Here is a 26809-nt window from a genome sequence, read left to right as displayed (position 1 = left end):
GTTATGATTTTACTATGAAATATTTTAATTCAAACATATCAGCAGTAGTTAGCCTGCAGAGTATCTACGACACTTTAAAAAAAAACCCACAGAATGTTAACTTTGGGCAACAGCTTTTATGAAAGTAAAAATCTTTAAAAATTCTAAAGCCATAGAAAAATCAGTCTGAATGTATTTTAATCATGGAGAAAAAATTAATGGGATTTAAACTATCAAATCTATTTTTCTGTGAATACAGTATGTATCTATTTCCTTCAAAATATTTTAGAGCCAGTCAACACCCCAAAATAAAAATATTATTCTTATCTCAATTTAAAATGTAATGAATCAGTATTATCTTAGCCAACAACACAGTAAACTGCATTATGTCAGATATATAAAACTGGCAGGGTAATCATCTGAAAGCTCTAAAATATTAGAACCAAAGGCTTTCTGTGTTTGTAAATTAATGGCTTTTGTGGGGGAAGGGACTAAGGTACTTAAAACACTGTAACATCTTAAAATCTACAACTAAAGGAAAAAGCTACTAATGCCAGTTTTCTAAGTCACAAATTATAATAACGCAAAACAAATTTGTCATTTTGCGGATTTTCAATGTTTATACATGCAGTATAAATTACAAATATGTATACCATTACAACACCATCTAAAAGAAAACAATGATGTATAAAATCTTGATGATAAATAAAATTATTGCATTTAATGTCATTTTCTTAAAAAGCAAAGTCATCAAATTCCTTAATGTCGTATTAAACGTAAACAATACCAGTTCAGACTAGAAGAAATGTATGCCAATACCAGCTTCTGAAAACAAAAATAAAGAGGTTAAAGCCCTGCCAGTTTGTCTGAATTAGGTCAGATAATCATGGAAACAAAGGAATATTTAAAATTATTTATTTTATCATTATGCACAATGAAGGAAAGCATTATAGAGAGCAGAGTTCTTTCCCACCATAAAATTATTTACACCCATTTATTTAGCTAGAAACACTAGCTAGAAGAGGTACTGGTATATTCCATTTGTAATAATTTCTCTACAGCAAACAATTGTCGTACACTTGGAGCATGTTGAAAAAAATATTGCCTCATAGGTCTTTGTTTTTTTGAGTCTCATTCACAAGAGCTCAAGGTACTCTGAGAGAATCCTGGTCCCACAGATGGTCTGATGAATGCATTAAAATCAAGCAATGTGTTTGTATTCTGAAAATAGTCTTAATCCATATAAATGTTGCTTGAATTGTGGAGCTCATATCTCTCCTACTGGCACTATGACATGTGAAGGACATCCGTTATGAAAGCTTCACGCCAATTTTGTTCTGTTCCTTTTTCATTAGCCGCTGTGCCTCCTTCTCCATTTTCTTCCTTTGTTGTTCTGCTGCTCTCTTTTCTCTGTCTGCTATCTTCTGCTGCCTGAAAGAAATATATTCCTATTTTTACTTTTAGAAAATACCGTACAGGTAAAATGGAGAATAAATTCCAGAAAGAAATAGCAGTGCCTTTTTACCAACATCAAATCTTCCTTCTGTTTTGAAAATTTCAAAGATTTTCAAAAATGGTATTTCTTTTAATCCTTAGAACATGACTTACACAATAGAAGAGTATTGTCTCTAGGTTACAAAAAGTAAAATGAGACTCAAAGGCTAAGTGACTTATCCAAAGTCACAAGTACAAGGAGAAGAACCCACATCCTCTAATCCCTCTACTTTGGATTATTTTCACTAAAACACTACCTCCATTGGACTACACCTTTCTGATACCATTCTGAAAAGATGTTGAGAAACCATTCTGATGTTGAGGACTAAATCTCCTGTTATTATAATAGTTAGAAAAACTCTGCTAAAGGAAGTCAAGAACACAGATGTGCAGAACACAATGCCCAAAGAAAACAGAAAAGCAGCACAAGCCTTCCAACTGGAAGCTAGAAATCTATTTAAAGATTAGCATTTGGCCAGCTCTCCTAAGGGGCAGTACGGTGGGTACTTGCTGATCACACATTATGAGATCCTTCCCTCCTCCCTAGCCCCTCCCTGACTCCAAGAGCTAGAACCACTAGCCTCTCTTCTGTTACTGATCGACTTGTGTGGGGAGTGGGAGTAGCAAGGGGTGACGATATAGGACAAAGAACAGAAGCTGGTCCTGGATCTGAGGCTTAAGATCTGAGAAAGTAAGTGAAGAAGCATGCAAGGTTGAGGAAGGAAGCTTCCTCAGGTCACAGATGCACATGGGACAGGCAACATCAGGTTATAAAACAGAAAAATCCAGTGTGGATTAGCTATGTATGGGACAGCTCCAAGCAAGCTCTGGCAAGCAAAATGTATATACCATTCTCATCATAAGTGCGAATGAGCAGAGGTGCCTATGACCAAATTTCGAGAAAGTAGAGAGACTTATTTTTGGCACTGTTTTGATCTTCACCAAGAATAGGTTAAAAGAAATCTACTTTTCACTAGCTCTGATCACTTCCTAGAAAAACTGATAATCTGCCCCCCAAAGTCAAAATGCTGGCGACAAAAGGGAGCTAGGAAAAGAATTATCAAGAGCAGGCTAGCTTACAGACAAACAAGATCTCTAAGCTTTCACCGGGTCACTAGGTAAAGTATAAGCACCAAGAGTTAATGTTCCTGGAAAATGGCGGAAGTTAGAGATGACTACAGACAGAATCTGTTTTCCCTCTCCAGATACACACCTGAAATCACTGAAGTACCAAAATCTCCTTCCTTAACTTTACTGATTTCAGTACTGGGCAGTATTAAAGTGGCAATGGGGAACAGACTGAGTGAGAGGACATGGAGCGTGACTACACTTGGAAACTTCGCAGTGTTCTTCTGGGGGCAGTAACAGCACATGAGTCTTCCGTGTCTCTTTGACTATAACTTATGCAAATGGTAGCAGGAAGCATGTGTATTAATGACTGATAAGCTCCCTTTCCCAAGCTGTCATGTAACACGGAGCACTAGGTTTAGGGTTTTGTTTTTAGTTTTTGTCTTGTTTCATTCAGAGTGCAAGAAAGTAGCGTGGAAAAAACGTTTTGGTACAGTGAGTATTAAGATACTTGTGAACTCATCAACTCTGTAGTGCTGTTGTTAAGATCAATGGATTCAGAATGAACAGACCCCTCCCTTATCCTATGGTTAATAACACAAAACAATTACCAGAACCCCCCAAAATGTTCTAAAACACTTGGACTTCTATATCTATGATTTATCCAAAAAAGAGTAAAAGAAATGGATCTTTTTTTGATGATCCATGCAACATAAATGTTGCTGTTTACAATTTTCAAAGTACTCCTTTTACAGTGAATAATGATTAAGTAAAAACTAAATATTTAAAGGTCTCATAACTTTACTGACTGTTAAAATGTGACACATCCTTATTCAAAAAAAGCTGAAAATAGAAACGACAAGACAAAAAGAAAAAAAAAGTCAGCCCTAACTCAACTACACCCTCTGCTGGCTCTTCAAGGTTACTGTAGTTAATTGATGAAGACAAGGCAAAGTACAAAAATGAAATCAGTTGTTTTGTTATTTATTTTCTATCCCTATTATAGAAACAATCTTTAAAAACAGACTTACATCACTGTGTTTTACTGTATCATCTTTAAAAATAAAAAATGATTTAGATTAATTTAAATATCACCAGTGATGATGGTCATAAACTTTTTTAGGGTAAATACTCTGCTACTGTTGACCTAGTGCAACAGTAGCAAGAATTAAGTTTACTGCTCACAAAAACAAAGAAAAAAGAACATAACACCAAAATAACAAACTTGAAGCCCTCAGGAATAATATTTTCTTCTCTGTAGAATGGATAGGACCTGACATAATTATTTACCTCATAGGGCTTGTGAGCGCATCAATTGAACTATATATACAATTGTAGAGTGCTATGTAAGTTTTTTCCATTTGAGGGTGTAGCGCTAGGCACTATTCTAGGCCACAGGGAAACAAAAATAGGGGTATAAGTTCTGATCTAGAGGAATATATAGTGGTGGCTCATGTTTCAAGAGATAACTATGCTTTACAGGGAACACAATATAAAGCAAATAGCATGATATGATGTAATAAATATAGAAGATCTCATTTGCCCTTAATCTTATTACTCTTTTGTTCCTCTAATACTTTAAATTCTTGGTTTCTGTGATGTTTTAATCATATAAAATAGTATATGTAGTCTGAAATTTAAAAAAAAAATCCTCTATTACCTAGGCCTGAGTGAGAAAGAATGAAGAAAAATACAACTTTTGTCATAATTAGCTTTCTTGACCTCAAATGCAACATGAACAAATTGAGTTCTTCTACTCAAGCCGCAATGTAAGTATAATTAAAATACCTCAGAACTTCTTCTGCTTGCCAGGCCGCATCTTCTTCTTCTTCCCATGCGTTGGTATTTTCCTGCCAAGTATCTAAGTCACCTAATTCAGGCTACAACAAAGTACAAAATAAAATTATGATAGTAAAGAGCTCCCCTTTCTCCATTCAGCAGTCCAGGGGAGTGTCTTTTATAACATGAATCAGACCTTGTCACTCCTCTGTGTCTTCCTCACGTCCTATATAAGGCCCGGATGACCAGGCCCTGGGTCCGCCTGGAACTGAGCTGTTTCCTGGGACACATAACTTTCAGTACTCAACGGTCCTGGGCAGGTCCAGCTTTCTTCCTATTTTATGTTTTATAATGGTTGTTTTTTTCTGCCTACTTTAAGTTGGAATTGACAAGAATAGGAAGTTTCTTCTTTCCATTTCTCTCTTGTCAGTGAGAGGAGAGGGTAGGGGTGGGGGCAAGAGAAGAGACTGACTGGAGATGGAATTGGAGATGCCTAACTACTCTGTGCGAAGATGAACTAGAGGACCCGAAGTTTCCAAATCAGCACAGCCATTTTCATTTAAGCGTAAGTAATTTACAGATTTTTCAGTGGTTCTTACTAGGTGGGCCCAAGGCAAAAACAACAAACCAGGCAAAATTTACTCTTCACCAGAGTAATTCCATATAGTGGTTTTTTTGTTTTTTGGTTTTTTTTTTTCCTTTGGCCTGTCCTACTTACCCGACCCCAGTAGGCTGGCCTTTCACTACTTCTTCCATTATACTTTCCAATATCCCCCAGGCTGGACCTCTGAAAGTTCACTTTTTCTTCCACAAACCAATAAAAATGCTCATTCTGGAATGTTTAGTTAGGTGCGGAAGTGACTATGAGCATAAAATAACTGGCACCAATCTATGAATAGATTTAGTATACTTTTGAGCACTTATACTTAAAACTGAAATACAATGTGTGGTTTTCTCCTCCTAACTATAAACGTAATACCGTTCTCTGTTAAAACTTTCTAGTGTATTTCTGATAATCTGCTTAATATAAGTCTATAAAGGTAGAATACCAAAATCAAATAAAAAAATTTTTCTCAAGCCACTGAACCAAAATTCAAATGACCCTTTTGAAAACCTATACCAACTAATCCTACCAACAGGAACAGGTACAAGTCTTCCCTCCCTGCACCTCTGTCAATACTGGTAATCGCCTCCTCTCCTCTTTGCTAATTGGTTAAGATTTGATAATGGGGTCTTGTTATTTTACTTTGGATTTCTTTGAGAAGTAATAAGATCAAACTTTTCTTCATGTTATTAGACTAAGTCTATTTCTTATTTGTCAATATATCCATTTTTCCACTGAGGCGTTTGACTTTCTGTATACAAAACATTTAGACATAAAAAAAGTGAACTAAAACCACAAAGAGAGTGATAGCTGATTCTTTAGTAGAGATGGCCTTTCAAATTAAAAAGTTTTAAAGGATAAGATGGGTAGGGCTGCTACATAAAAACTAAACACAGAGCACCTGCGTGGCTCAGCTGGTTAAGCATCCAACTCTTTTTTTTTTGGACATTTTATGTATTTTTTTTTTGAAGATTTTTATTTACTTATATGACAGAGATCACAAGCAGGCAGAGAGGCAGGCAGAGAGAGAAAGAGAGAGAGGTGGAAGCAGGCTCCCTGCTGAGTAGAGCGCCTGATGTGGGGCTTGATCCCAGGACACTGGGATAATGACCTGAGCTGAAGTCAGAGGCTTTAACCTACTGAGCCACCCAGGTGCCCCAAGTGTCCAACTCTTAATTGCAGCTCAGGTCTTGATCTCAGGGTTGTGAGTTCAAGCCCCACACTGACTCCACGCTGGGCATGGAGCTTACTTATAAAAGAAAAAAAAAAAACCTAAACACATCGGCCCATCAAAAACATCCAAACCAAATTATAAAGCCAAGAACAAATCAAAAAATTATAAAAGATGACAGAAAAAAATTAATATTCTTAGTATAAAAAGCTATTACAACAACATGGATGATTAAACTCTAGAAAAAAAAAATAGAATATGGAATTTAAAAGAAGAAACTACCTGGTAGAATGGATGGTAAGATATTTTTAGAGTAGAGAACAAAGTGCAGTAGATTACCATTCTCGCCTAAGCAATGCCCCTTATTTCATCTGCTGAGAGGAAAATATGTGGAGATAGCACTGAAGACAATCTCCATCTATCCTATTTACCCTTTCAACTCTGTAAGGAGGTATATATTTACAACTTCATAATAAGCTATACTGGTGTTATAAAAACTTGTAAGTAAGTGGGAAACATTTACTAATTCACTGGTTAAGTCTGAACCGCTTTATCAATAAGGATCAAACACATGAATAAAGTAGAAAATTTAGAAGTATGAAATTAAAAATTAAACATGCTGTGCTACTTTAGAGGAATATCTATGGTGTTACTGTGTTCTCATAGCATAATGTAAATGCACAGAAGGAGGCACCTGGGTGGCTCAGTTGGTTAAGTGTCTGCCTTTGGCTCAGGTCATGATCTCAAGGTCTTGGGATCAAGCCCCATCCTCTCTCCACTCATGCTCTTTCTGTCCTCTCAAATACATTAATCAAATCTTCAATAAAAATAAATAAATGCAGAGGAGTTGCCAAAATCTGCATTATTTATGGATGATCATTTATTTAATACTGCACTTCCCCCGCTAGAATGTATTTTTTTGAAGCAAGGACTCTGCCTGTTTTTCTCACTTTCCACTATAGTACTAGCACCGAGCACCTGTCTCGCATTAGTAGGAATCATTTTTGACCAATGAATTAAAAACATACATAAACACGGGTTCCCTGGAGAGAAGGCGCCTCTGAAGCACCCATACAGTTTAAACAAACAAGAGAGACAGACAGATGTGGTGGTTTAAAACTGTCGCAAATTCTTTGGCACTCCTTCCTTCAAGAGGTAGAGCTTAATTCCTCTCCCCTTGCATGTGGGCTGGATTTAGTGACAGTGCGTCACTTATAAGACGAATCATAAACAAGCATTGTGGCTTCACCTCTGCCTGCCTTCTCTTTTTCGGGGATCATTTGTTCTGGGACCCTCAGCGGTTATGTTGTATGGAAACCCAAGCAGCCCTACGGAGACGTCCATGGCAAGGAACTGAGGTTTCACGCAACCAACCACCATTAGTTTGCCAGGCCATAAAGTGAGCCCCTATGAAATGAACCCTCTAATTTCAGGCAAGCCTTCATAGGACTACAGCCCCAGCTAATGATTTGTCCGGAAAGTCATTAGAAACCCTGCACCAGAGCCACCCAGTTGAGTCACTCCTGGATTCCCAATCCATAGAAACTATATGAGATAAAGAATGTTTATTGTTTTAAGTCACTAGCTGTGGGGCTGTTATACAATAATAACATAATAAATTAGTCAACAATTATTAATCAATAATCTTGCAATCAAAACATACTTAAGCTTAGATCTACAGAGAAGTCTGAACATTGTAGGTTATTTTTTTAAGTTATGGAGAGTTCTTTGATGATCATTATGACTACCTGGAGTGCCAGACTAAAAGTTTTCTTTCTAAATATTTTATTTATTTATTTGAGAGCAAGACAGAGACAGAGAGCGCACAAACAGTGGGGAGAAGCAGACTCCCCGCCAAGCAGGGAGCAAGATGCAGGGCTCCATCCCAGGACCCAGAGATGGGGACCTGAGCCTAAGGCAGATGCTCAACAGACTGAGCCACCCAAGTGACCCTGGACATAGGTGTTTTTAAGAAAATTCAAAGCTGATTCTGAGATACTTCCAATGTTGACTACAGTACTTTTGTCCTTCAAATTGATGCATTTAAATCAAACCTACTACAAGTCAAATTATACTTTAAATGTAAATATACCCTACTAGGGAAACAATTCATGACTCACTAAAAAATAGCCTGCTTTTAAGTTTAAATTTCAGTGGTAATCTCTTTAAAGGTCACTTTTTAAAAAAAATTTATTTTCTTTTAGAGAGGGAAAGAGAGAAAGCGTGCAGGTGCGCACATAGGCAAAAAGGGGAAAGGCAGAAGGAAAAGGAGAGGGAGAATCTTCAGCAGGTTCCATGCCTGTTCCATGCCCAGCACAGAGCCCAAGGCGGGCTCAATCTCACAACCCTGAGATCATGACCTGGGACAAAATCAAGAGTCAGGCACTCAACGAATTGAGCCACCCAGGTGTACCAAAAGGTCACATTCGTTAAGTAACACACTATATTTATCTTTTACATGTACAGTGGGACTCTGATATTGGTAGCTGATGTAATCTACAATCTCTTAAAAGGATAAGACTGGCAAAACTCAAGATTAACGTCTCTCATCTGCCAAGCCTGTTATGAAGCACAGAAGTACAAATATTATGTTCACTTTGATTTTCTTCTTTCAAGAAAACAAAACAAACCCTTGCCTATATATTATTAACATACTTACAGATTGATGAATAAAAGGCATATCCTGTGTAGCTGCTAATCTACTAGAGAAACCTGTGCTACCATCTGGGATGCCAAAATTTAATGGTTCCCTCTTCTTAATAATGATCTGAAAGATAAGTGAAATAGAATTATAGGAATATTTTATGCATTATATAAAAATAGATAAGATAATTATGTGACCAAAGTATTCTGTAATTATTTCAAATATGCCCTACCTTTCTTCTTTTAAAATTTATAATGTTAAGTTTTTTTTTTTTAAGTCTGTAAAGACTATCAAAATTCCTAGGCAATTGTCACACAAATACAAATCACTTACATACTAAGAAAAATTCCATCTTACTTTTCCTAAAAAAACATCAAATTTTCCTCTTCTCTCTCTAGACCCACAAAATATAAATTCACACTTTTAGTCACCATATTAAATAAGAACACATGTCACATCCTACAAAGTATGGCCAGCTCTCTTCATATGGTTATCTATCAATCTATTTGCTCTTTCAAGGCAGTAGTGGTAACTTTGTAGCTTAAAAACATTTTCAGTCTAACTAATTTATTAAGGTACTATTGTAATAGTCTAGGTTCCTCTTAAGACAGCAATTACTTCCAAAATATAAGGTATTCATCTAGTAATACACACAAACTCCTTGAAAAATATACAATTTTATGCTCTTTAGCACCAAGACATTTGAACAAATTAACAAAATCCTGAGTACAGAATGTAAATGTTATTAGCCTTGAAATTATAAAAACAAATTTATAGCTGAAACTGGTGGGGAGGCAGAAGTGGGTGAGAAACCCTATTAAGGAATGGTGGAAAAATAATGTCCTCATTTTATAAACTGCATTTTTAAGAAATATTTTCTATGCATGACTGAACAAGAAATGGAACCCTAATCAAGCTTTTTTGTTAGTTAGTTTAGTTTTGTTTTGTTTTTAAATAGCAGGGTGACTAGTGAGGTAGACTGGAATAACAGCATCGTAATGTTAGGAAGAGGGGGAAGGGCAGTGAGTGTAGTATGAAATAAACCCCATCTACCACAGTATGAAGTCAATGGACAATGTCTGCGATTAGTAAATCAAGGCATAGCAACATAAGCATATTACATATAGATATGATTTTAAAAAAACATTATAAGCCCAAACAGGAAAAGTTATCAGTGGTTGCTTCTGAGAATTAGAAGTGTCCAAGGGGAATGATGGAGCAGAAGCCCTTTGCTTCTCATTATAAGCTCTTCTATTCTTTGACTTAAATTTTTTTTTAAAAAGTACATGTACTACTTTTGATAAAAAGGAAAATATTCAGGCACTGTTCTTTCTCCAATAATTCCCCCCACCTTTAATTGATCTTCTATACCCAATTCAAAAGGGATTAAGTAAAGTGTGGATGACTATCACAAGCTTCTGAGAGTCCTGCATCATTTTATAACGATTATACATAATGGAAACTACACCTATCAGTTTGTAGGCATCACTAAACTGTGAACTCTTTTAAGGTCAGAACTTTATCTTAATCAGCTTAGTCTCTATAGTAGAAACCGCAGTCTAGAATCTGGTCTATGGTTGGATTTCAGTAAATGCATATATAACTTTAAAAGACTTGGGGGTGCAACTTACTAGATCTACGTCTAAGTCACTTGAATACGTAAGCTTGTTTAATATGTTAGAAAACACAACAAACTGATTATCAGAAATAGGATTTCTGAGAAATACTAATTGTACTGTCTGATTTAAATATAGGAACCTGAAAAGCAGTTTAATTATTTAACCTCCCGAACCACAAATTTTTTACATACTTTCTGAGTTTTCCTTATAGTTGGTGTCATGTCCTTAAAATAGTCAGGTTCCAGTTGTTCCAAAGCATTTTGTTGTGTTGCTACATTCCCATTGCCTCCTTCAATCTTTACACTTGTGGGGGCGTCTTCATCCCAGGAAGTCCACTCTTCAACATCGGTCTACAATGAATCCATCAATAGTGTCAACCACAAAGGTGTAACCTAATCAATATCTCATTCATCATTCATTAGAAAAATAGGCTTTCTAAAATACTGGTTTTCAAACTTTTTGACCAACAGAAAAATATAAATTTTATAAAACATATATCAAAACTAGATCAGAAGTTTATAAAACACTTTTACTAGAAGTTAGACATTAAAAACAAAAAAAATGAAACAAAAGCAAATGCTTTAAAACCTGAACTGACATTTAGAACTATAGTCCAAGAAAGAACATTGAAACTTGCATCCTAAGCCTAATTGGGTTGATTGCCTGATTTAAATAAAAAACAAAAAACATTCTTGATAGAATTTATATAAGACAGTCTTAAATATAATCTTCAAAATGTCCATGTTTATTCCACAATCAGTAAATTTCAACTCATATGGAATAATATAAATGTTATAATTATCTAAGACTTTAAAATAGTTATAAAAATACTTCGACAAGCAAAAGCAAACACTCTTGAATCAAATCTATGGAAAAATAAAATAGGAAATTTCAGCAAAGTAAATAGAAAATACTATGAAGAGCCAAATAAAAATTTTAGAATTAAAATATATAACAACAGCAAAAGCCTGACCTGACTACCAAATTAACTTCATGACATATTAATTAATGATCTGCAGTCCAGTTTGAAAACCATGGTTCTGGAACACTTATTCAAACTTAAAAAAAAAAATTACCTGTTTAGGAACTGATGAATAATCAACTGTAGTTGGCAGAGTTATTTGGTCTCCACTTAATTTCCGTCCTCTGCCAGATCTAAAATAAAAATGAAATAACTTATTTCAATAATTACCCAAGCAAATCAGGTAGAAGCACAATGGGCAGTAACTGGAGGCTTATAAAAGAAGATCTTTTATAATTTTGCAATTCTTTATTTTAATAATTAAGAGTTGCTCATTAACATGAAAAGAAAAGGCATGCATCAAATATTTTTTAAATACATTTAAAATCTTGGAAAGGACAACAAAACTGCTTTTTGGCTTAGGACTCAGAATTATAGATAAACTCAGGAAGAATATAAAAACAAAAACAAAAATGCAAAGTGATTTCAAACTATATTCCTTTAAACCACACTCTGTTGGTGAAGCTCTGGGACACTTACCCTTTTATTTTATTTTATTTTTGAGAGAGAGAGAGAACCCACTTGGGCACACAAGCAAGGGGAAGAACAGAGGGGGAGAATCTTTAAGCAGACTCGCCATGGAGCTCCGTCCCATGACCCATGAGATCATGACCTGAGCCAAACCAAGAGCTGGATGCTCAGCCAGCTGAGCCGCTCAGGCGTCCCCACCTATGCCGTTTTAACCAGGATGGCTGGTTAAACTACCGATGTAGTTTTTTGGTAAGATTACCTATCAAACTATTAAAAAAAAAGTTTGAAAATCACTGGGTTGAACTAAACTGTAATTGGTAAGGACTGGTAGGAGAAGCACTGTATTAAACAAAATAGATATCAGAGCTCAGGTGCTAAGAGCATGGGCTATAGAAACTATGTAAACCATAGTTTTAAATGTTAACTTCTACTAATTACCAGTCTAGTTAGAATCAACTAGCCTCTTAGTTTCAATATCCTCACCTGCAAAATGTAGGTATTCAAACCTAATTTTGTAGAGTTGTTTAAGGATTTAACTAAGTGACATATTTAAAGTGGTTACACACTAGACACTGCCCGGTACATAAAATGACACTAAAAAAAATGGTAGCTATTATAAATGATTATTCACTTGCTTCATTTTAGATAATTTACACAACATCTACTTAGAGCAAACTGGTAAGGTAGTTATTTTTACTACAAGATTAGAAATCATATTTTATTTAAAGGATAACTAGAAAATACAATCTACCACTAAATTATGATGTAGACGTGATACTTTTAGAGCACATGATCTAGGTTCCCTCTGACACGTAAGAAAAGTTATTCTAACAACGAATCAGTTTTCTTTTTAAAAGTGAACATAAAATCAATCCTAAATATATTATTGTGAAATTTATAGTGTGGCAATTGTCCTTAAATTTTTTTAAATCAAATGCATTCTTTTTTTTTTAAAGATTTTATTTATTTATTTGACAGAGAGAGATCACAAGTAGGCAGAGAGGCAGACAGAGAGAGGAGGAAGCAGGCTCCCCACTAAGCAGAGAGCCCGATGCGGGACTCGATCCCAGGACCCTGAGATCATGACCTGAGCTGAAGGCAGAGGCTTAACCCACTGAGCCACCCAGGCGCCCTCAAATGCATTCTTTTTCCAAAAATATTTTTGTTTTAGAAAATACATATGCGAAGAGAAAAATACCCATAATTTATCTTCTGTTAACCTCCAGCCTCCTGGCAGTTAACACCCATTCTTATCCTACCTTACCTTTCTGGCCATTTCTCCTCACACTGCTGACCTGAGCACTTAGTTCACTATTTTCCTTACTCCCTAAATCCTGTCCTCTTCCTGGATAAGTTCAATAACCTAAATTTTCTGTATCTTTCTTGACCTTTCTTCCTCCAGTGGTCATCTTCATTCTAGTTCATCTACTCATTCTGTTTGCCGTACTATGGCCCTACTTTTAGAAAAATCCCAAATCACTCTACTTCTAACAATAAATGTCCTTAATCCTCAGAGTTTTAATAGTTATAAAGGGCTACTTAGCCAGAGCATATATTTCCTGGCCTCCTTTGAAGCTACATGGCCATATGACTAAGCTGTGGACAGTAAGCTGAAAAGTGTTTGTGTGCAACTTCTAAATCAGGGCTGCTAAGAAAGAGAGCTGACAGCCTTCTACTTCCTCTTTTACTATAACCTACTCTGTGTGTCAGTACTTTTTTTTTTTTTTTTTTCACAGTACCCCTGGCCAAAGCAAATACCTATCAGTTTCATTGATTACACAGTTACACCCAAACAATTTAATACTTATGTCCTAACTATACAGTAGCCATTTGCAAAACTACTACATATAAAGAAAAATAATATTTTTATTTCATTCTTAAAGAACCATAGTCACTAATGGCACATATATGTGGGGTTACTGGATACTGCACAGTTCCTCAAAACTCAAAATCAGATTGGGTACTACCATCCTCATTTTCTGTTTCACATTAGTTTTAGGTTCAGTACTTGCTTTAATTACAACCTAAATCCTAGCTTTGCAAAGACAGGTCACCAAAAATACAAGTAAAAAAAAACTTATCTCAAACATTCAAGAATATCCGCCAAAGTAATGCTGCATGAGCTAATGCTACAAACGTGAACTACCTTGATCTAGTAGTTTGTACAATGTTTAACAGATGTTGATTATCCCATTCACTGTGTTTTGTTAGAAATTTAAAAAAAAATCCTGATGATACACCTGTGAGTTTAATGTGAAGCCGGGAAGTACCTCAGCACATAGCTCTAGGGTACAGTACAGAACTATAGCTCTAGGGTATAGTTGTGTGACAAAAATAGAAGGAATTCAAATCTTTGGATGACTTACTAAAGAAGCAGAATGACTTATCTGACTAGGACTACATATTCCACATTCCACATTCTGGAATATTTTTTAAGAGACAGGGGCGCCTGGGTGGCTCAGTGGGTTAAGCCGCTGCCTTCGGCTCAGGTCGTGATCTCAGAGTCCTGGGATCGAGCCCCGCATCGGGCTCTCTGCTCAGCAGGGAGCCTGCTTCCTCCTCTCTCTCTCTGCCTGCCACTCTGCCTACTTGTGATCTCTGTCTGTCGGATAAATAAATAAAATATTTTTTTTTTTTTAAAAAGAGAGACAAAAAAAATCTATTTTGTGCAAGGTTTTTCTGCTCAAGTTATTTTTTAAAATATAAAAATAATATTCATATTATACTATAGAAAGAAATATTTATTCCTAATTCCACCTAACCATTAAAACATTCTGGTAATAATTCTGAAATAATTCTGAAACAATTATATATGTAAAAACTGTCTTATTACAATTAAAGAGATTTGATTTTTCTGAAATTCTATAGGAATAAGAATATGATTTTAATTAAAGATGTAAGAATTAAAAAAAATGAAGTGAAACTCTACTTTCTAGTTATGAAGTAGAGGAAATACACAAAACAAAATATCAGAGAGTAATGAATAAATACTATAATCAATTTATTTAGCTTAAATATAGTTTGAACTGCCTTTTTGTAATTATGAAGGCATCCAAAACCAGCAAGAAGATAAACAAGTCAATATGAACATAAAATTTGTTTACCTGCATATTAACCTCTTTAGGAATGAGAATACTGTTGCAAGGCAGGTGCAAACTTTAAATAACCGAAACTGTGTGATAGCCATGGTGGGAATCAAAACCTGTGGAAAAAGCACATAAATGCACTTAGCTGATTTCATAAGCTGTATTCCCATTCTAAATAATACACTCTATAATCCCATTCTGATTTTATAAGCTAAATTCCCATTCCCAAGCTAAAAGGTCCTATTATGAGCTGTGAAAATCAGACATTTTTTACTTTTCTTTAGAAACCACAAATATAACATGTAAATTTTATTTTCTTAAGGATTTTGTTTATTTGAGAGAGTGAGAGCACCTGTGAAAAGGGGGTGGGGAGAAGCAGAGGGAGAGAAAGAATCTCAAGCAGACTCTGTTTGATCTCACAACCCTAACATCATGACCTGGGTCAAAATCAAGAGTCAGGCACTCAGCCAACTGGGTCACCCAGTTACCCCAGACTCAGCAAATTTTAAAATTGAAATGTAAATCATGGGGCACCTGGGTGGCTCAGTCTGCCTTTGGCTCAGGTCATGATTCCAGGGTCCTGTGATCTAGCCCCACTGTCGGGCTCTCTGCTCAACAGGGAATCTGCTTCTCCCTCTGCCATTCTCTCTCTCTCTCATGAATAAATAAAATCTTTTAAAAAAATAAAAATAAAATGTAAATCATATTGACAATTCAAGAAACAAGATTTTTAAGTTTTCTGTAGTTGAGAGGAAAAACCCTTTTTGAAATATTCTCAGAATATTTCAAAACTTCAATTACCTTTTTATGTATTTATGTATTACCTTATTATGTATTATCTTTATGTATTATTTTCTATGAAAAATCAAAAAGCATAAAACAGTATATATTGAGTCTTTGGTACCTTTTGAAGTTTGAACCATATGAAAATAACAGTACTCTTCAAAATACTGTTGAACAGTTTTAACTTTTAGATAGATACATTCTATTATGCCCATTTTAGTGATGAGGAAATTGCATTTAGAGAAGTCAAATAACTTGCCCAAAGTCACAAAGCTAACTTGAAAGTAACAATAAAGATCATCTAGTCCAGTGGTTCACATATAATGGGGATCCTTTACAGAAATAATGATACCTGGGTCTAACCCCAATAAATCAATTAAATCATATCCTCTAAGGGGCAAGTTCCAGTTAAACTAATAAGACTACAAAAGAGACAAAATATAGCCAACAGAAAAGGGGGGGAAAGAAGGCAGGGAAGAACAAAAAACAAGGTAAAGAGGAACAAATACCAGATGGGACAACAATAGGTAAAATATACCATGCCAACACTAAAAGAAGTTGAAGTGACTATTCCAATGTCAAAGAGTAGATTTCAGAGAAAATATTAGCAGGCATAAAAATGGTCCTTTCTTAATGATGAAAGGGTCAGTAAATCAAAAGCACATAACAATCCAAAATATGTTAAGTCCCTAATAGAATTACGCCAATACTGGGGTGCCGGGTGGCTTAATGAGTTAAGCGGCTGCCTTTGGCTCAGATCATGATCCTAGGGTCCTGGGATCCAGCCCTGCATCAGGCTCTCTGCTCAGCAGGGAGCCTGCTTCCTCTTCTCTCTCTCTGCCTGCCTCTCTGCCTACTTGTGATCTCTGTCAAATAAATAAATAAAATCTTTAAAAAAAAAAAAAAGAATTACGCCAATATCATAGAGAGGTGACATTACCAGAGAGTCTACAGATATAAAAAGGCTATTGAGAAAATATTACAAACAACTTTATGCCTACATCTATAGGCATATAGATCTATATTTCAGGCTGAGTAGTAGCAACACCAGTATACTACATATACTGTTTGTATGTTACGCCTCATATAAAAGCTCAAACAAAAATATATAAACAAAACAGAAACACAAAGGAAACATAGTTAACTCTTATATCTGATCCTAATTACTCTGTAGAGCCACTACTGCCATTCCCTTCAAAGTGTGAAACACATAGCTAGTTCTTTTTATTTCTCCAATTACAAATATACAAAGGCCCAGTAGACTCTTTGCAGTAAGAGTTCCGAAAGGCTCCCTTAGCAAAATGCTCATACATTGAGGTTACAGCTCCACGTGAGTTCAATGATGTACTGAATGCCTGTATTTGCAGTTGACTTACTGAGAGGATGTAAACAAGTGACTCTTAAGGTATGAACCAAAAAAATTTAAGAATTTCACTATTTGAGTCACTTAAATACTTCTGATCAAAAAAAAAAAAACAAAACCCAATTAACGGCTTACTAGGTTTCAAAAAATGCAACAATTTTGACTTCTCCTTTCTCTTAGCCTCTTATGTCCAAACTGTCAAAAGACCTTATTCCATTTCCTAATACTGACCATATTCTTTCCTATTTCCACTGCAATCTCCCTAGCATAAACCTTTATTACTTCTTGCTGGTTTTTTTTTTTTTTAATATTGATTTATTTGAGAGAGAATGAATGTGGGAAAGGGCAGAGGAAGAGAATCTTCAAGCAGAGTCCCTGCTGACCACAGAGCCCTATGCAGGGACTAATCCCACTACCCATGCATGAGATCTTTGACCTAAGCAGAAACCAAGAGTCAGACGCTTAATCGACTAAGTCACCGGGTGCCCCTACTATCAAGTCTTCTTAATTCCAGTATTTTTCTCTTACCACACCTAAATTCTCTACTTTGTACATGTTTTCATGTTCCCACAACCAATGACTCAGATTTAAACCTAGGTCTATTTAATTCAAAAGCCAAAAACATCTCACTAACAATAAACATTCTTACTAATTCAGTGATGATATTATAATTTCCAGACTAAATTTTCCAACCAGCTGTAGTGAAATGGGGAAAATGCAATCAAGTTAACTATCAAGACATCTGATTTTATCAATTACATTGGTTTGCAGATTGGAGTATTCTTTGGGACCCACAGTTCCAATTCAGTTCAACAAGCATATATATCTTTAGCACCTACTATCTAACAGATGCTACCCTAAGGAATGGGAAAAACTACTGACCCAGTACAGAGAAACCCTTGTTTGTTGCTCAGTTGTCACAGGCTAGTGACAATGCAAGGGAGTGAGGAGACAGAGCCCCAGTCAGTCTTGCTCAGTTTGGTATACGTAGGTCTTAGCCAATGCCAAGCACATAGTAGGTACTCAGCTATTTGTTGAAGGGAAATTAACATTCCTTGAGCACTCAGTATGTTCAAAACATAGTTCTACACAATGTATCTTCTATCATATCACTGGAATCCTAAGAACAAAAGAGGTAAGTTCCACTACACCCTTTTAATAAATGAGGCTGACACTGCGGCTCCAGAGGATTTAGTCACCAAGATTTAAAGAGATTGATGCACATGACCTCAGGGTCCTGGGATGGAGCCCCACATTGGGCTCTCTGCTCAGCAGGGAGCCTCCTTCTCCCTCTCTCTGTCTGTCTCTCTGCCTACTTGTGATGGCTCTCTGTCAAATAAATAAATAACATTTAAAAATAAATAAATAAAGAGATTGACCCAAAGCCTAGGCTCTCCCCACACTCCATCCTCCTTGATAAACCTTTTAATTTTATACTCATTGCCTCAGTTTGATTTTTGGAATGCCCTCTAGGTAGCCAATTTCAGTATGCCTCTTAGGCTACTTTGCACTTTGGTTACTTCAGAATACTTTCTGAAACTGAGAATTACTAATCTAACCTAATTTTCAAATGAAGATTTCCTTTAAAGTTTGGAGGAAAATACAAAAACTTGAGTTATAGCAGAAAAAGGATCGAATTACGAAGAAAACTATCCTCAGGGCTTTTGGAGAAATGACCTCTAGGAAATCAACAGGAATGAGAACTCAGCGAGGTCAAGTGAGGAAGACTCACCTACATTTCCAAAAAACACTGCCTTCCTCGGAAGCTGCAAGATTAAATATATCTTTCTTCCTTGGAGTTCCCTGTGAACTGCGGGTGAGATCCTTTCAACAGAGTCACTATATTACAATTTATGAAATAAGCCCAAGCCAAAATCTTTTAGCACACACTACCGCCAGTCAGTCTTCAATAGCTGCAATTCTAAAAATATATTTCTGAAAATTTTCAATACCAAAATATTAAAAACCGTATGACTTAGCACAGTACAGAGCAGCCTCAAAGTCAGTTTGTAACTCTCAGGTTGATTAAGGAATATCACAAGGCTCCAAAAATAAAATTTACCTTAACTCACTTATGTGAAAAGCCAAGGAAAAAGGGAACTCGGAGGAGAGAACGTGGAAGCGGGTTGGAAAGGGGACAGTACCAACTCTGGCCACTCAGTCAGGCCCTCAAGTATGTGACACCTAGACTCTTAGGAGGGCAGAGTTAAGGTCTCCTAAATGATTCAAAAGGCAAGAGTCCCATAACTGAAATGCTTTAACTTCTGATTACGCACCTGAAATTGGCTGATAAAAAAAAAAAAAAAATCATACCCACTGTACAGATGAGAAAAAAAGGCAAGAGCGTTTTCAGGTTCCACAACCCGACGCCATGCACTCGGCGCTCTGCGAAACGCTCTAAATCGCTGGAGGTGGGCTCGGGGTAGGTTGGAATTTGGATTTCGTAAAAATCTGGGAAGGAGCAAGGCCTGTGAAGGAGGGCCACGAAGGACGAGCAGATTTCCCTGCTGGAGGCCCATTCCGGGACTGGCGGGTTTCTGCGCCCGCGTCCCACAGGCGTGTCTCCCACGCGTGAGCGCGGCATGATGAGGGCTGCACGCCCGGGGCCCGCTCCCAGGCGCAGTTCCTTCACCCCAGAGGTCACCCGACCCGGAAACAGTACCCCAGAGTGGCAGTCGGCTGAGGAAGGGAGCAACCGGGTGGAGGGGCGAAAAGGTGGGAGGGCGGGAAGTGCGGGGCGAAGAGGAGGGCTGAGCAGGGAAAGGCAGAAGACCCCCCCACCCCACCCAAGGACCAGGTTGGGTTCGGGGGCAATGGGGGAGGGAAGCCCCTCGCGGGCACGCGCGACTCGCACACACTCACCTGCCCCTCCCCCTCCCCGCCCGCCCGGCGGAGGCTCCGAGCTGCCGCGGGCCGCGCGCGCACACAAGGCGCGCGCACGCGCACTGCCGGTCGCTTCCTCGAGCTCGCGCTCCGCCCGTTCAGTCTTAGCCCCGCTCATTCAAAGCCGGGCGCGCGCTCCGTCGCAGCCGCCGTTGCCTCCGCGCAGCTGCCATGGCCGCCCCCTCCTCGGGAAACCCTCCCCCGACCCCTCCCACTTCGCGCTCCTGGAAGGCGGTTCTCGGTGGTCTCCAGGCCCTCACTTCCGCACCCCGCCCAGGTCCTGTCTGGCCCAATAGATGAGAGACCGCGGGTCCGGCGACTGGGCTAAGCCAATGAGCGCCGGGGGGCGGGGCGAGCTGCGGCCGGCGTGGCTGTGGCCGAGGCTGGGTCACGGGTAGGTTTTCTGTGAAGGTTGCTGGCTGTGCGGGCTGTTCTTTTGCAAAGTGCTTGGAGTTCTTCCCTGTCGTCCTGCTTTCTGTGCAGCGTACCTCCGCCCCAACCATGCCCCTTACCTTTCTTTCCACCTACAGACTGTCCCTACCCGGTGGAAGCCAGGGAAGGCCGTGTTTAGATTGCGGAAAATGAGGGCTCTGCGGCCGTCTCGGGACCATGTGGCTGTCGGTAGGCCAGAATCGTTCCTCCAATTTAGGAGTGCGAAACGTTGAGGGTCTTTTTTTTTTTTTTTTAATTATTAAAATATTTTATTTATTTATTTGACAGACAGAGATCACAAGTAGGCAGAGAGGCAGGCAGAGAGGGGGAAGCAGGCCCCCCCCCGCCGTTGCTGGGCTTGATCCCAGGACCCTGAGATCATGACCTGATCCAAACGCAGAGGCTTAACCCCCTGAGCCACCCAGGCGTCCCTGAAACGTTGAGTTTAATTCAGGACTTTGCCTCCTCCAAGTAGCGTTTGATTGACTTTCCTTCGAAGGTTAAGAAACAGAACGTGGGGCATCTGGGTGGCTCAGTGGGTTAAAACCTCTGCCTTCGGCTCAGGTCATGATCTCAGGGTCTTGGGATCGAGCCCCACATTGGGCTCTCTGCTCAGCAGGGAACCTGCTTCCTCCTCTCTCTCTCTCTCTCTCTCTCTGCCTACCTGTGATCTCTATCTGCAAACAAACAAAAAAAGAAACAGAACTTAACCTGGACCCTGCATTTGTTCCTCCCGCCTCGCAGGCTGGTTGTTCTCCCAAACTTAAGATTTTAAAGTCTCTTTTTTTTCCCTTCGTTTTATCCTGTATGCTATGAAAAGGCCAGAGTTCTTTGCTTGTGGGCGAGGGGCTCTCAGAAAACTGTCTGCGACAATTGGTGCGGTCAGAGGCTGAAAGCAGTTCATGTTTTTCTGTTTCGTGACTACAACTGTCTTGGTCCTGTCACCCTGACTGGCCTCCACCTACCCACTTACTTTCTAGTATCAGCCCACCCCTGCACTCGGATCTGTACCACACTTCTATTCATTGGCCTGTTTATCTACAAGAGGGGAAGAAAGAAAATGTTTAAGCTTTTCCTCTAGAATGATTCTGTGTAACCTTGGATACATTATTTCATCTGGAAAGCTCAGCTTCCTCATCAGTAAGACGACCATAATAACACCACTTCACAGGATGGCTAACCTTTTCAAAGCTTTTAGGGCAGAGGCTGGCACATAGCCAACACACCGGCTATTAATAGCTATTACCCCAGCTGCTGCTGCTCTACTACTACTACTACAGCTACTGCTAGAAGTAGTAGTAGTAGTACAAGTACTAAGAGGACTACTACCACCACCACTACCACCACTGCGCTATTGCATCACCATTCCCGGTTACGCCTCCCTAAATCCACTAAATCCTCTACAGCATTTTAAACACCTGTTCTAACCTTAAACTCTTTAAAATGCCTAAATTCTAAGCATTCAGCGTCTCTAAATTTTGTTGATTCCCCTAATCAATAATGCAAAATAGGCTACATTTGTCAAAATGTTTTTTCTTAGATGCGTATCTTTGCTTCAAATTATTATATCCCTATGCTACTGTTTCTTCTTTATTCTTCACTCTTCTTTATTAAATTTGCCATGTCCAAATGAAATAAAACAAAAGGCATATATATTTTTCTAGAAACAGCTAGTTAGTGAATACTTGTTTCCAATACAATAAAAGACAAAAATTGTCAAAGATTGCAAACTTAGTTTCCTTTAAAAGTATCTATGAAATAATAATTTAAAATCATCTTTAGTCACTGAGTAGTAATTCCATAATTGGGGATCATAGATGCCAATAATGTGGGATGTTGCATGGGGACCACCTTTTGAGAGTGTGCAATTTGAAGTCCAGTCCTCTGCCCAAGGCTTGGGTGTGGTGGGGATGGGGCCCACCAAATGTCAAGTGGGAGGAGGATAAGGGATGGACTTGGTATATGAAAGATTTCTTTCTTTCTTTTTTTTTTTTAAGATTTTATTTATTTATTTGACAGAGAGATCACAAGTAGGCAGAGAAGCAGGCAGAGAGTGAGGAGGAAGCAGGCTCCCTGCTGAGCCGAGAGCCTAATGCAGGGCTCAATCCCAAGACCCTGAGATTGTGACCTGAGCGGAAGGGAGAGGCTTTAACCACTGAGCCACCCAGGCACCGTGAAAGAGCTTTCTGAATTGCCTGTACTCTGTGTGTTACAGTTAATCTTACCTGCTCTTTGTTCAGACTATTTTGCCTACTTTAAATTATCTGATTTTCCTCTACCCAATCCCCGATCATCAGCTTGGTTTATTCACTTTTATCAGCTTCCAACTCACCATTTAATTTCCCAAGTCAAAGCCTTTATAAGCTTTGTTGCTCTGAGTTCTCCCAATGGGTCTGGGCAGTGTTTTTGTGAGCAGACCTCCCGTCTCTGCCCAGTAGTAGCGGCAGACGGGGAGACCGTGCAAACACAGCCCAGTACTTCCCAATCTCCATAACTCAGTTCTCTGGCTTTTCACTAACGGGATGGTTTTTTTTTCCTCAAGCATAATTTTAGAACTGCTGTTTTGACTTGGACTGTAATGGCTTTTTGTTAATGAGCAGTTGTCCATGGTTGAATGCAGTTTATAAAGTCAAATTCATTTCTTGAGCAAGCAAAACAAAGCCTTGGAGCTCACAGGGACAGTTTTGAATAGATATGTTTGAGAGCAAAGGATATTCTGATGATAATTTTAATGGATTGTATTATTGATCTTTCTATTCTAGAGAATTGTGCTTCCTTTCAAAATCATACATTTTAATATTCTGGAAAATCATAACATTTTTTAATCTCCATCATCACCATTTAACAGGGTCAGTTGCTTAATAGAGAAACAAGTCTGAAGCAGCTTTTTACATTTTTCTGTTAAAATAAAATTGACTCTTTCTGAAGCATTTAAATATTTTCTATTATAAATATTAGTACAGTGTATCTTTATAATGATTTTTATTGCTAAACACAAGAAGATCCAAGGTTTAGGAACAATTTAGAGTTAACTAAGTTAACCTCTAGAAGAGGCCTAGATAGGAATAGAGAAAAATAATCCATGACCTTTATCAGAAATGGCTTCAAATGAAAAGATATCATGAATTCTTCACTTGTGTGTTTCTGGAGTGAGGTGCAACCGTGTAATACCTCTTGGCCACATTGTTATTAGAGCTATGATATAGTTCAGCTGTATTATGAGTTAAGTAGACTTGATCTGAGCAGATCTGGCAATGTAGGGCCATTTATTATTTCTAAGAATAAATGTATTGAGATTCACACAAGTAACAGCTTGTCATATGTATAACATGATCTGTCTTGTACATGAATTGAAAACTTAAAAATGAAACAACGCTAAACCAACAAAGCCCAGTTCATTCAGCATAACATGAACAATAGCTATAGCTTGAACACGTTTGAGCCTTAATTTTCTCATCTACAAAATTAGATTAAAAATTCCTCCCTTATAGGATTATTTTACAAGGTGGCATAATGTATATGGAAATGTGTTGGAAACAAAGCAGATCAATGGAAGTTTTATCATCTTCAAGTGCAGTAGAATGTTCTTTCTGCTCACAGCGGGGAATAGAGCTTCCAGGAAAACAGGAGAGAATTTTCTGTCACCAGCAACCAGAAATAGACACGTTTTGTTAGTTACACATAAAAAAGGGGAAAGAAGAGTTTTTACAGTTTTGCTCTGAGTACATCCCCTACCTCCTTTGTCTCTTTGATTTTAAAGACAGAGGGTGAAAAACATAGCTGTTACAAGGAAAGCACCCACAACCCTACCCTCTCCGTGCTTTTTCTCATTTCTTATGGGACATGTTGCTCATAATGGGGTCTGTTGCCAAGTTCTGTCCATTCTTTCTTTTCCATGTCCATTATTTTAGCACACCAGAATTCTCATAATGATCTCTTAACTTTTGTATTTTATTTATTCCTTCCTCTGAGTCAGCTTGGTACTTTGCTGTATGATTTTTTTTAATTAATTTTTTATTTTTTATAAACATATATTTTTATCCCCAGGGGTACAGGTCTGTGAATCACCAGGTTTACACACTTCACAGCACTCACCCAAGCACATACCCTCCCCAATGTCCATAATCCCACCCCCTTCTCCCAAACCCCCTCCCCCCAGCAACCCTCAGTTTGTTTTGTGAGATTAAGAGTCACTTATGGTTTGTCTGCTGTATGATTAATATAAGTATTTTTAAAGCTTCTTCACAATAAATGTCCTGTTCAAAACAGAGATTTGCTATTGTCCATTAATTCAAATTCACTTCGGTGATCATGTGTCTCGCTTTTTTTTTTTATTAATTTTTTATTTTTTATAAACATATATTTTTATTCCCAGGGGTACAGGTCTGTGAATCACCAGGTTTACACACTTCACAGCATGTGTCTCGCTTTTAATTTCAAACTGCTGTTCCTGAATCCCCCTGTGACCACCTCTGGCCCTTTAAAATATCAGACATGCCAACAGTTCTGGTTAGAAACTTTTGTCTGTATATACTGTATATTTCTTTACTTACCTCCTCACCATGAAATATATATTTCTTGGTGTGGTTTTTATCTGAAGTTAAATCCTTTACAAGTGAGAATTAAATCCATGTTATAACCATACTTGATATTTTCAGTATAAAAAGCTTAACATATTTACTTTCTCTCTTCCTAGGGAGAACTTATATGCATAAAGGATCATCTGCCTGAATATATAAATTACTCTAAAGAAAAGCCAAAGGAAAATACTCTTGCCATATAACCAGACACATTCATAAATATCCTGCCCAAAAAGAATCATTTTTTTCTGCTCACAGGCTCTGAGCCCATTACCATAGCAACCATAACGCATGTTGTCTAACTGGATGTGAATTTTATACACTTGTTATTTGAAAAGTTAAGGCAGTAAGTTAGGATAAAGTATAATTTCTATAATATTTTGGAAGGACTTTTTTATCTCAGAAATCTGGTAGAGGAAAAGTTTCTTCGTGCAGTTTATTCATTTGTTTAATGAAACCTTTTCTTCCGCACTTACCACGGGCACAGTGTGTGTGAAGCATGTTAGAGAAGTCAAAGGCATATACAACCCTTAACCCAAAGGAACTTCTCTAATGAAATCAGCTTGTCATGGGTGAACAGAATTTCTGAAAGAGAGGTTTTTTTTTTTTTTAATATGGAGTTTTCTAATTTTAGAATAATCTGATCATAACTCACATAGCGTAGTAGGACCTGTAAGTAAGATGCCAAGAGGGTTATAGATTGTCAGATTGTCCCCAGGTATTCAAGCATCTACTATAACCCCTATGGCAGGTCCTTTTCTTTTTAATCTTACACACTGTGTCTGTAGCTACTAAAGAAACATAGAAATGTTTCTTTCATCAGAGGTTGAACACTTCTTGGCAGCTGGTGCCAGGCTGAAGAGGCTGAAAATGCACACTGACGAATGCAGAAGAAAGATGTGGCTCCCCATCTGCTTCAAATAGGTTTCCCAAATTGAATACATAACGGATTCAGATCAAGGTTGAAGCATTTCTGTTTTGGAGGATATAGGTAAAATAACGTCAAAGATGCACATGGTATTCGATACTATTTTCTTACCCTAGTATTGTCCCCGCCCACCTCCCTGCATGGGAAGGATTAATTCCCTGTTCTTGTGTTCTTTTCAAATTTTGCTTACCTCAAGCATCTTATGAAACAAGGAGATACATCATTTAGTAACACTGCATGCCTGGGACCTACAGAATGAATTCAAGCCCCTCTGATGGCATGGCATAGAAGACTGCGTCTCTCCTGCCAGCCTGCCTCGTGCCTTAGGTCACACTGGGGCTCCAGGAATATCAGACTGTGGCTGATTTCCCCATACTCCATGCTTCATTTGTTCGCCAGTGTATCAGGGTCCACTACTAGTGCTAGATGTTTTGTTAGATGGCAGGAAAGGGGCGCCTGGCTGGTTCAGTTGGGTAAGCGTCTGCCTTTGGCTCAGGTCATGATCTCAGGGTCCTGGGATCAAGCCCTGTATCAGGGCTCCCTGCTTAGCATGGAGCCTGCTTCTCCCTCTTCCACTGCTGCTCCCACTGCTGGTACTTTCTCTCTCTGTCTAGTAAAATCTTTAAGGAAAAAAAAAATATGGCAGGAAGAAATGATGAAAAAGGGAATGCCTGCCTTCAAGAAACCCACTATGTACTGGTGTTCCAGCCTTAATTCCTGCCACCATACCTTCTGCCAGGATTCTCCTCCTTGGCTCATCTCATGCTTTATTCCTAACACTCATCTCAGGCTTCATCTTTGGAAGCTGGCCATCATGGATCTTCTCAGGATGACGCCTGAGGCCAAGGGCCCCTTGAGTACCCTCTGTGTATGGCCCGCACATACCATATTGTATCAATGTGAC

At 38.2% G+C, this 26809-nt stretch overlaps 1 protein-coding gene across 3 annotated transcripts; it reads right to left on the bottom strand.

Moving 5' to 3' along the window:
- Positions 1-877: 877 nt before the first annotated feature.
- EBAG9 (estrogen receptor binding site associated antigen 9) lies at positions 878-20230 on the bottom strand. 3 transcript variants are annotated; one of them, XM_082750692.1, is made up of 8 exons: positions 19359-19699; positions 18815-18921; positions 14955-15052; positions 11435-11513; positions 10550-10708; positions 8755-8862; positions 4330-4421; positions 878-1410 (listed from the first exon to the last, which is right to left on the bottom strand). In XM_082750692.1, the coding sequence occupies exons 3-8, from the start codon at positions 15035-15037 to the stop codon at positions 1290-1292; spliced, it is 642 nt and encodes a 213-aa protein (XP_082606818.1). In that variant the 5' UTR covers positions 15038-15052; positions 18815-18921; positions 19359-19699; the 3' UTR covers positions 878-1289. The 3 variants fall into 3 exon arrangements, with proteins under 3 accessions (XP_082606818.1, XP_082606817.1, XP_082606816.1); XM_082750691.1 differs by lacking the exons at positions 18815-18921; positions 19359-19699 and adding an exon at positions 19945-20230; XM_082750690.1 differs by lacking the exon at positions 18815-18921 and having other exon boundaries at positions 19359-19734.
- Between the last annotated feature and the right edge of the window lie 6579 nt (positions 20231-26809).

This window comes from Mustela nivalis (assembly GCF_964662115.1).
Source record: "Mustela nivalis genome assembly, contig: HAP1_SCAFFOLD_1717, whole genome shotgun sequence".
Taxonomy (NCBI): domain Eukaryota; kingdom Metazoa; phylum Chordata; class Mammalia; order Carnivora; family Mustelidae; genus Mustela; species Mustela nivalis.
The sequence above is the reverse complement of the archived record's forward strand: the minus strand, read 5'-3'. Positions and strand labels throughout refer to the sequence as shown.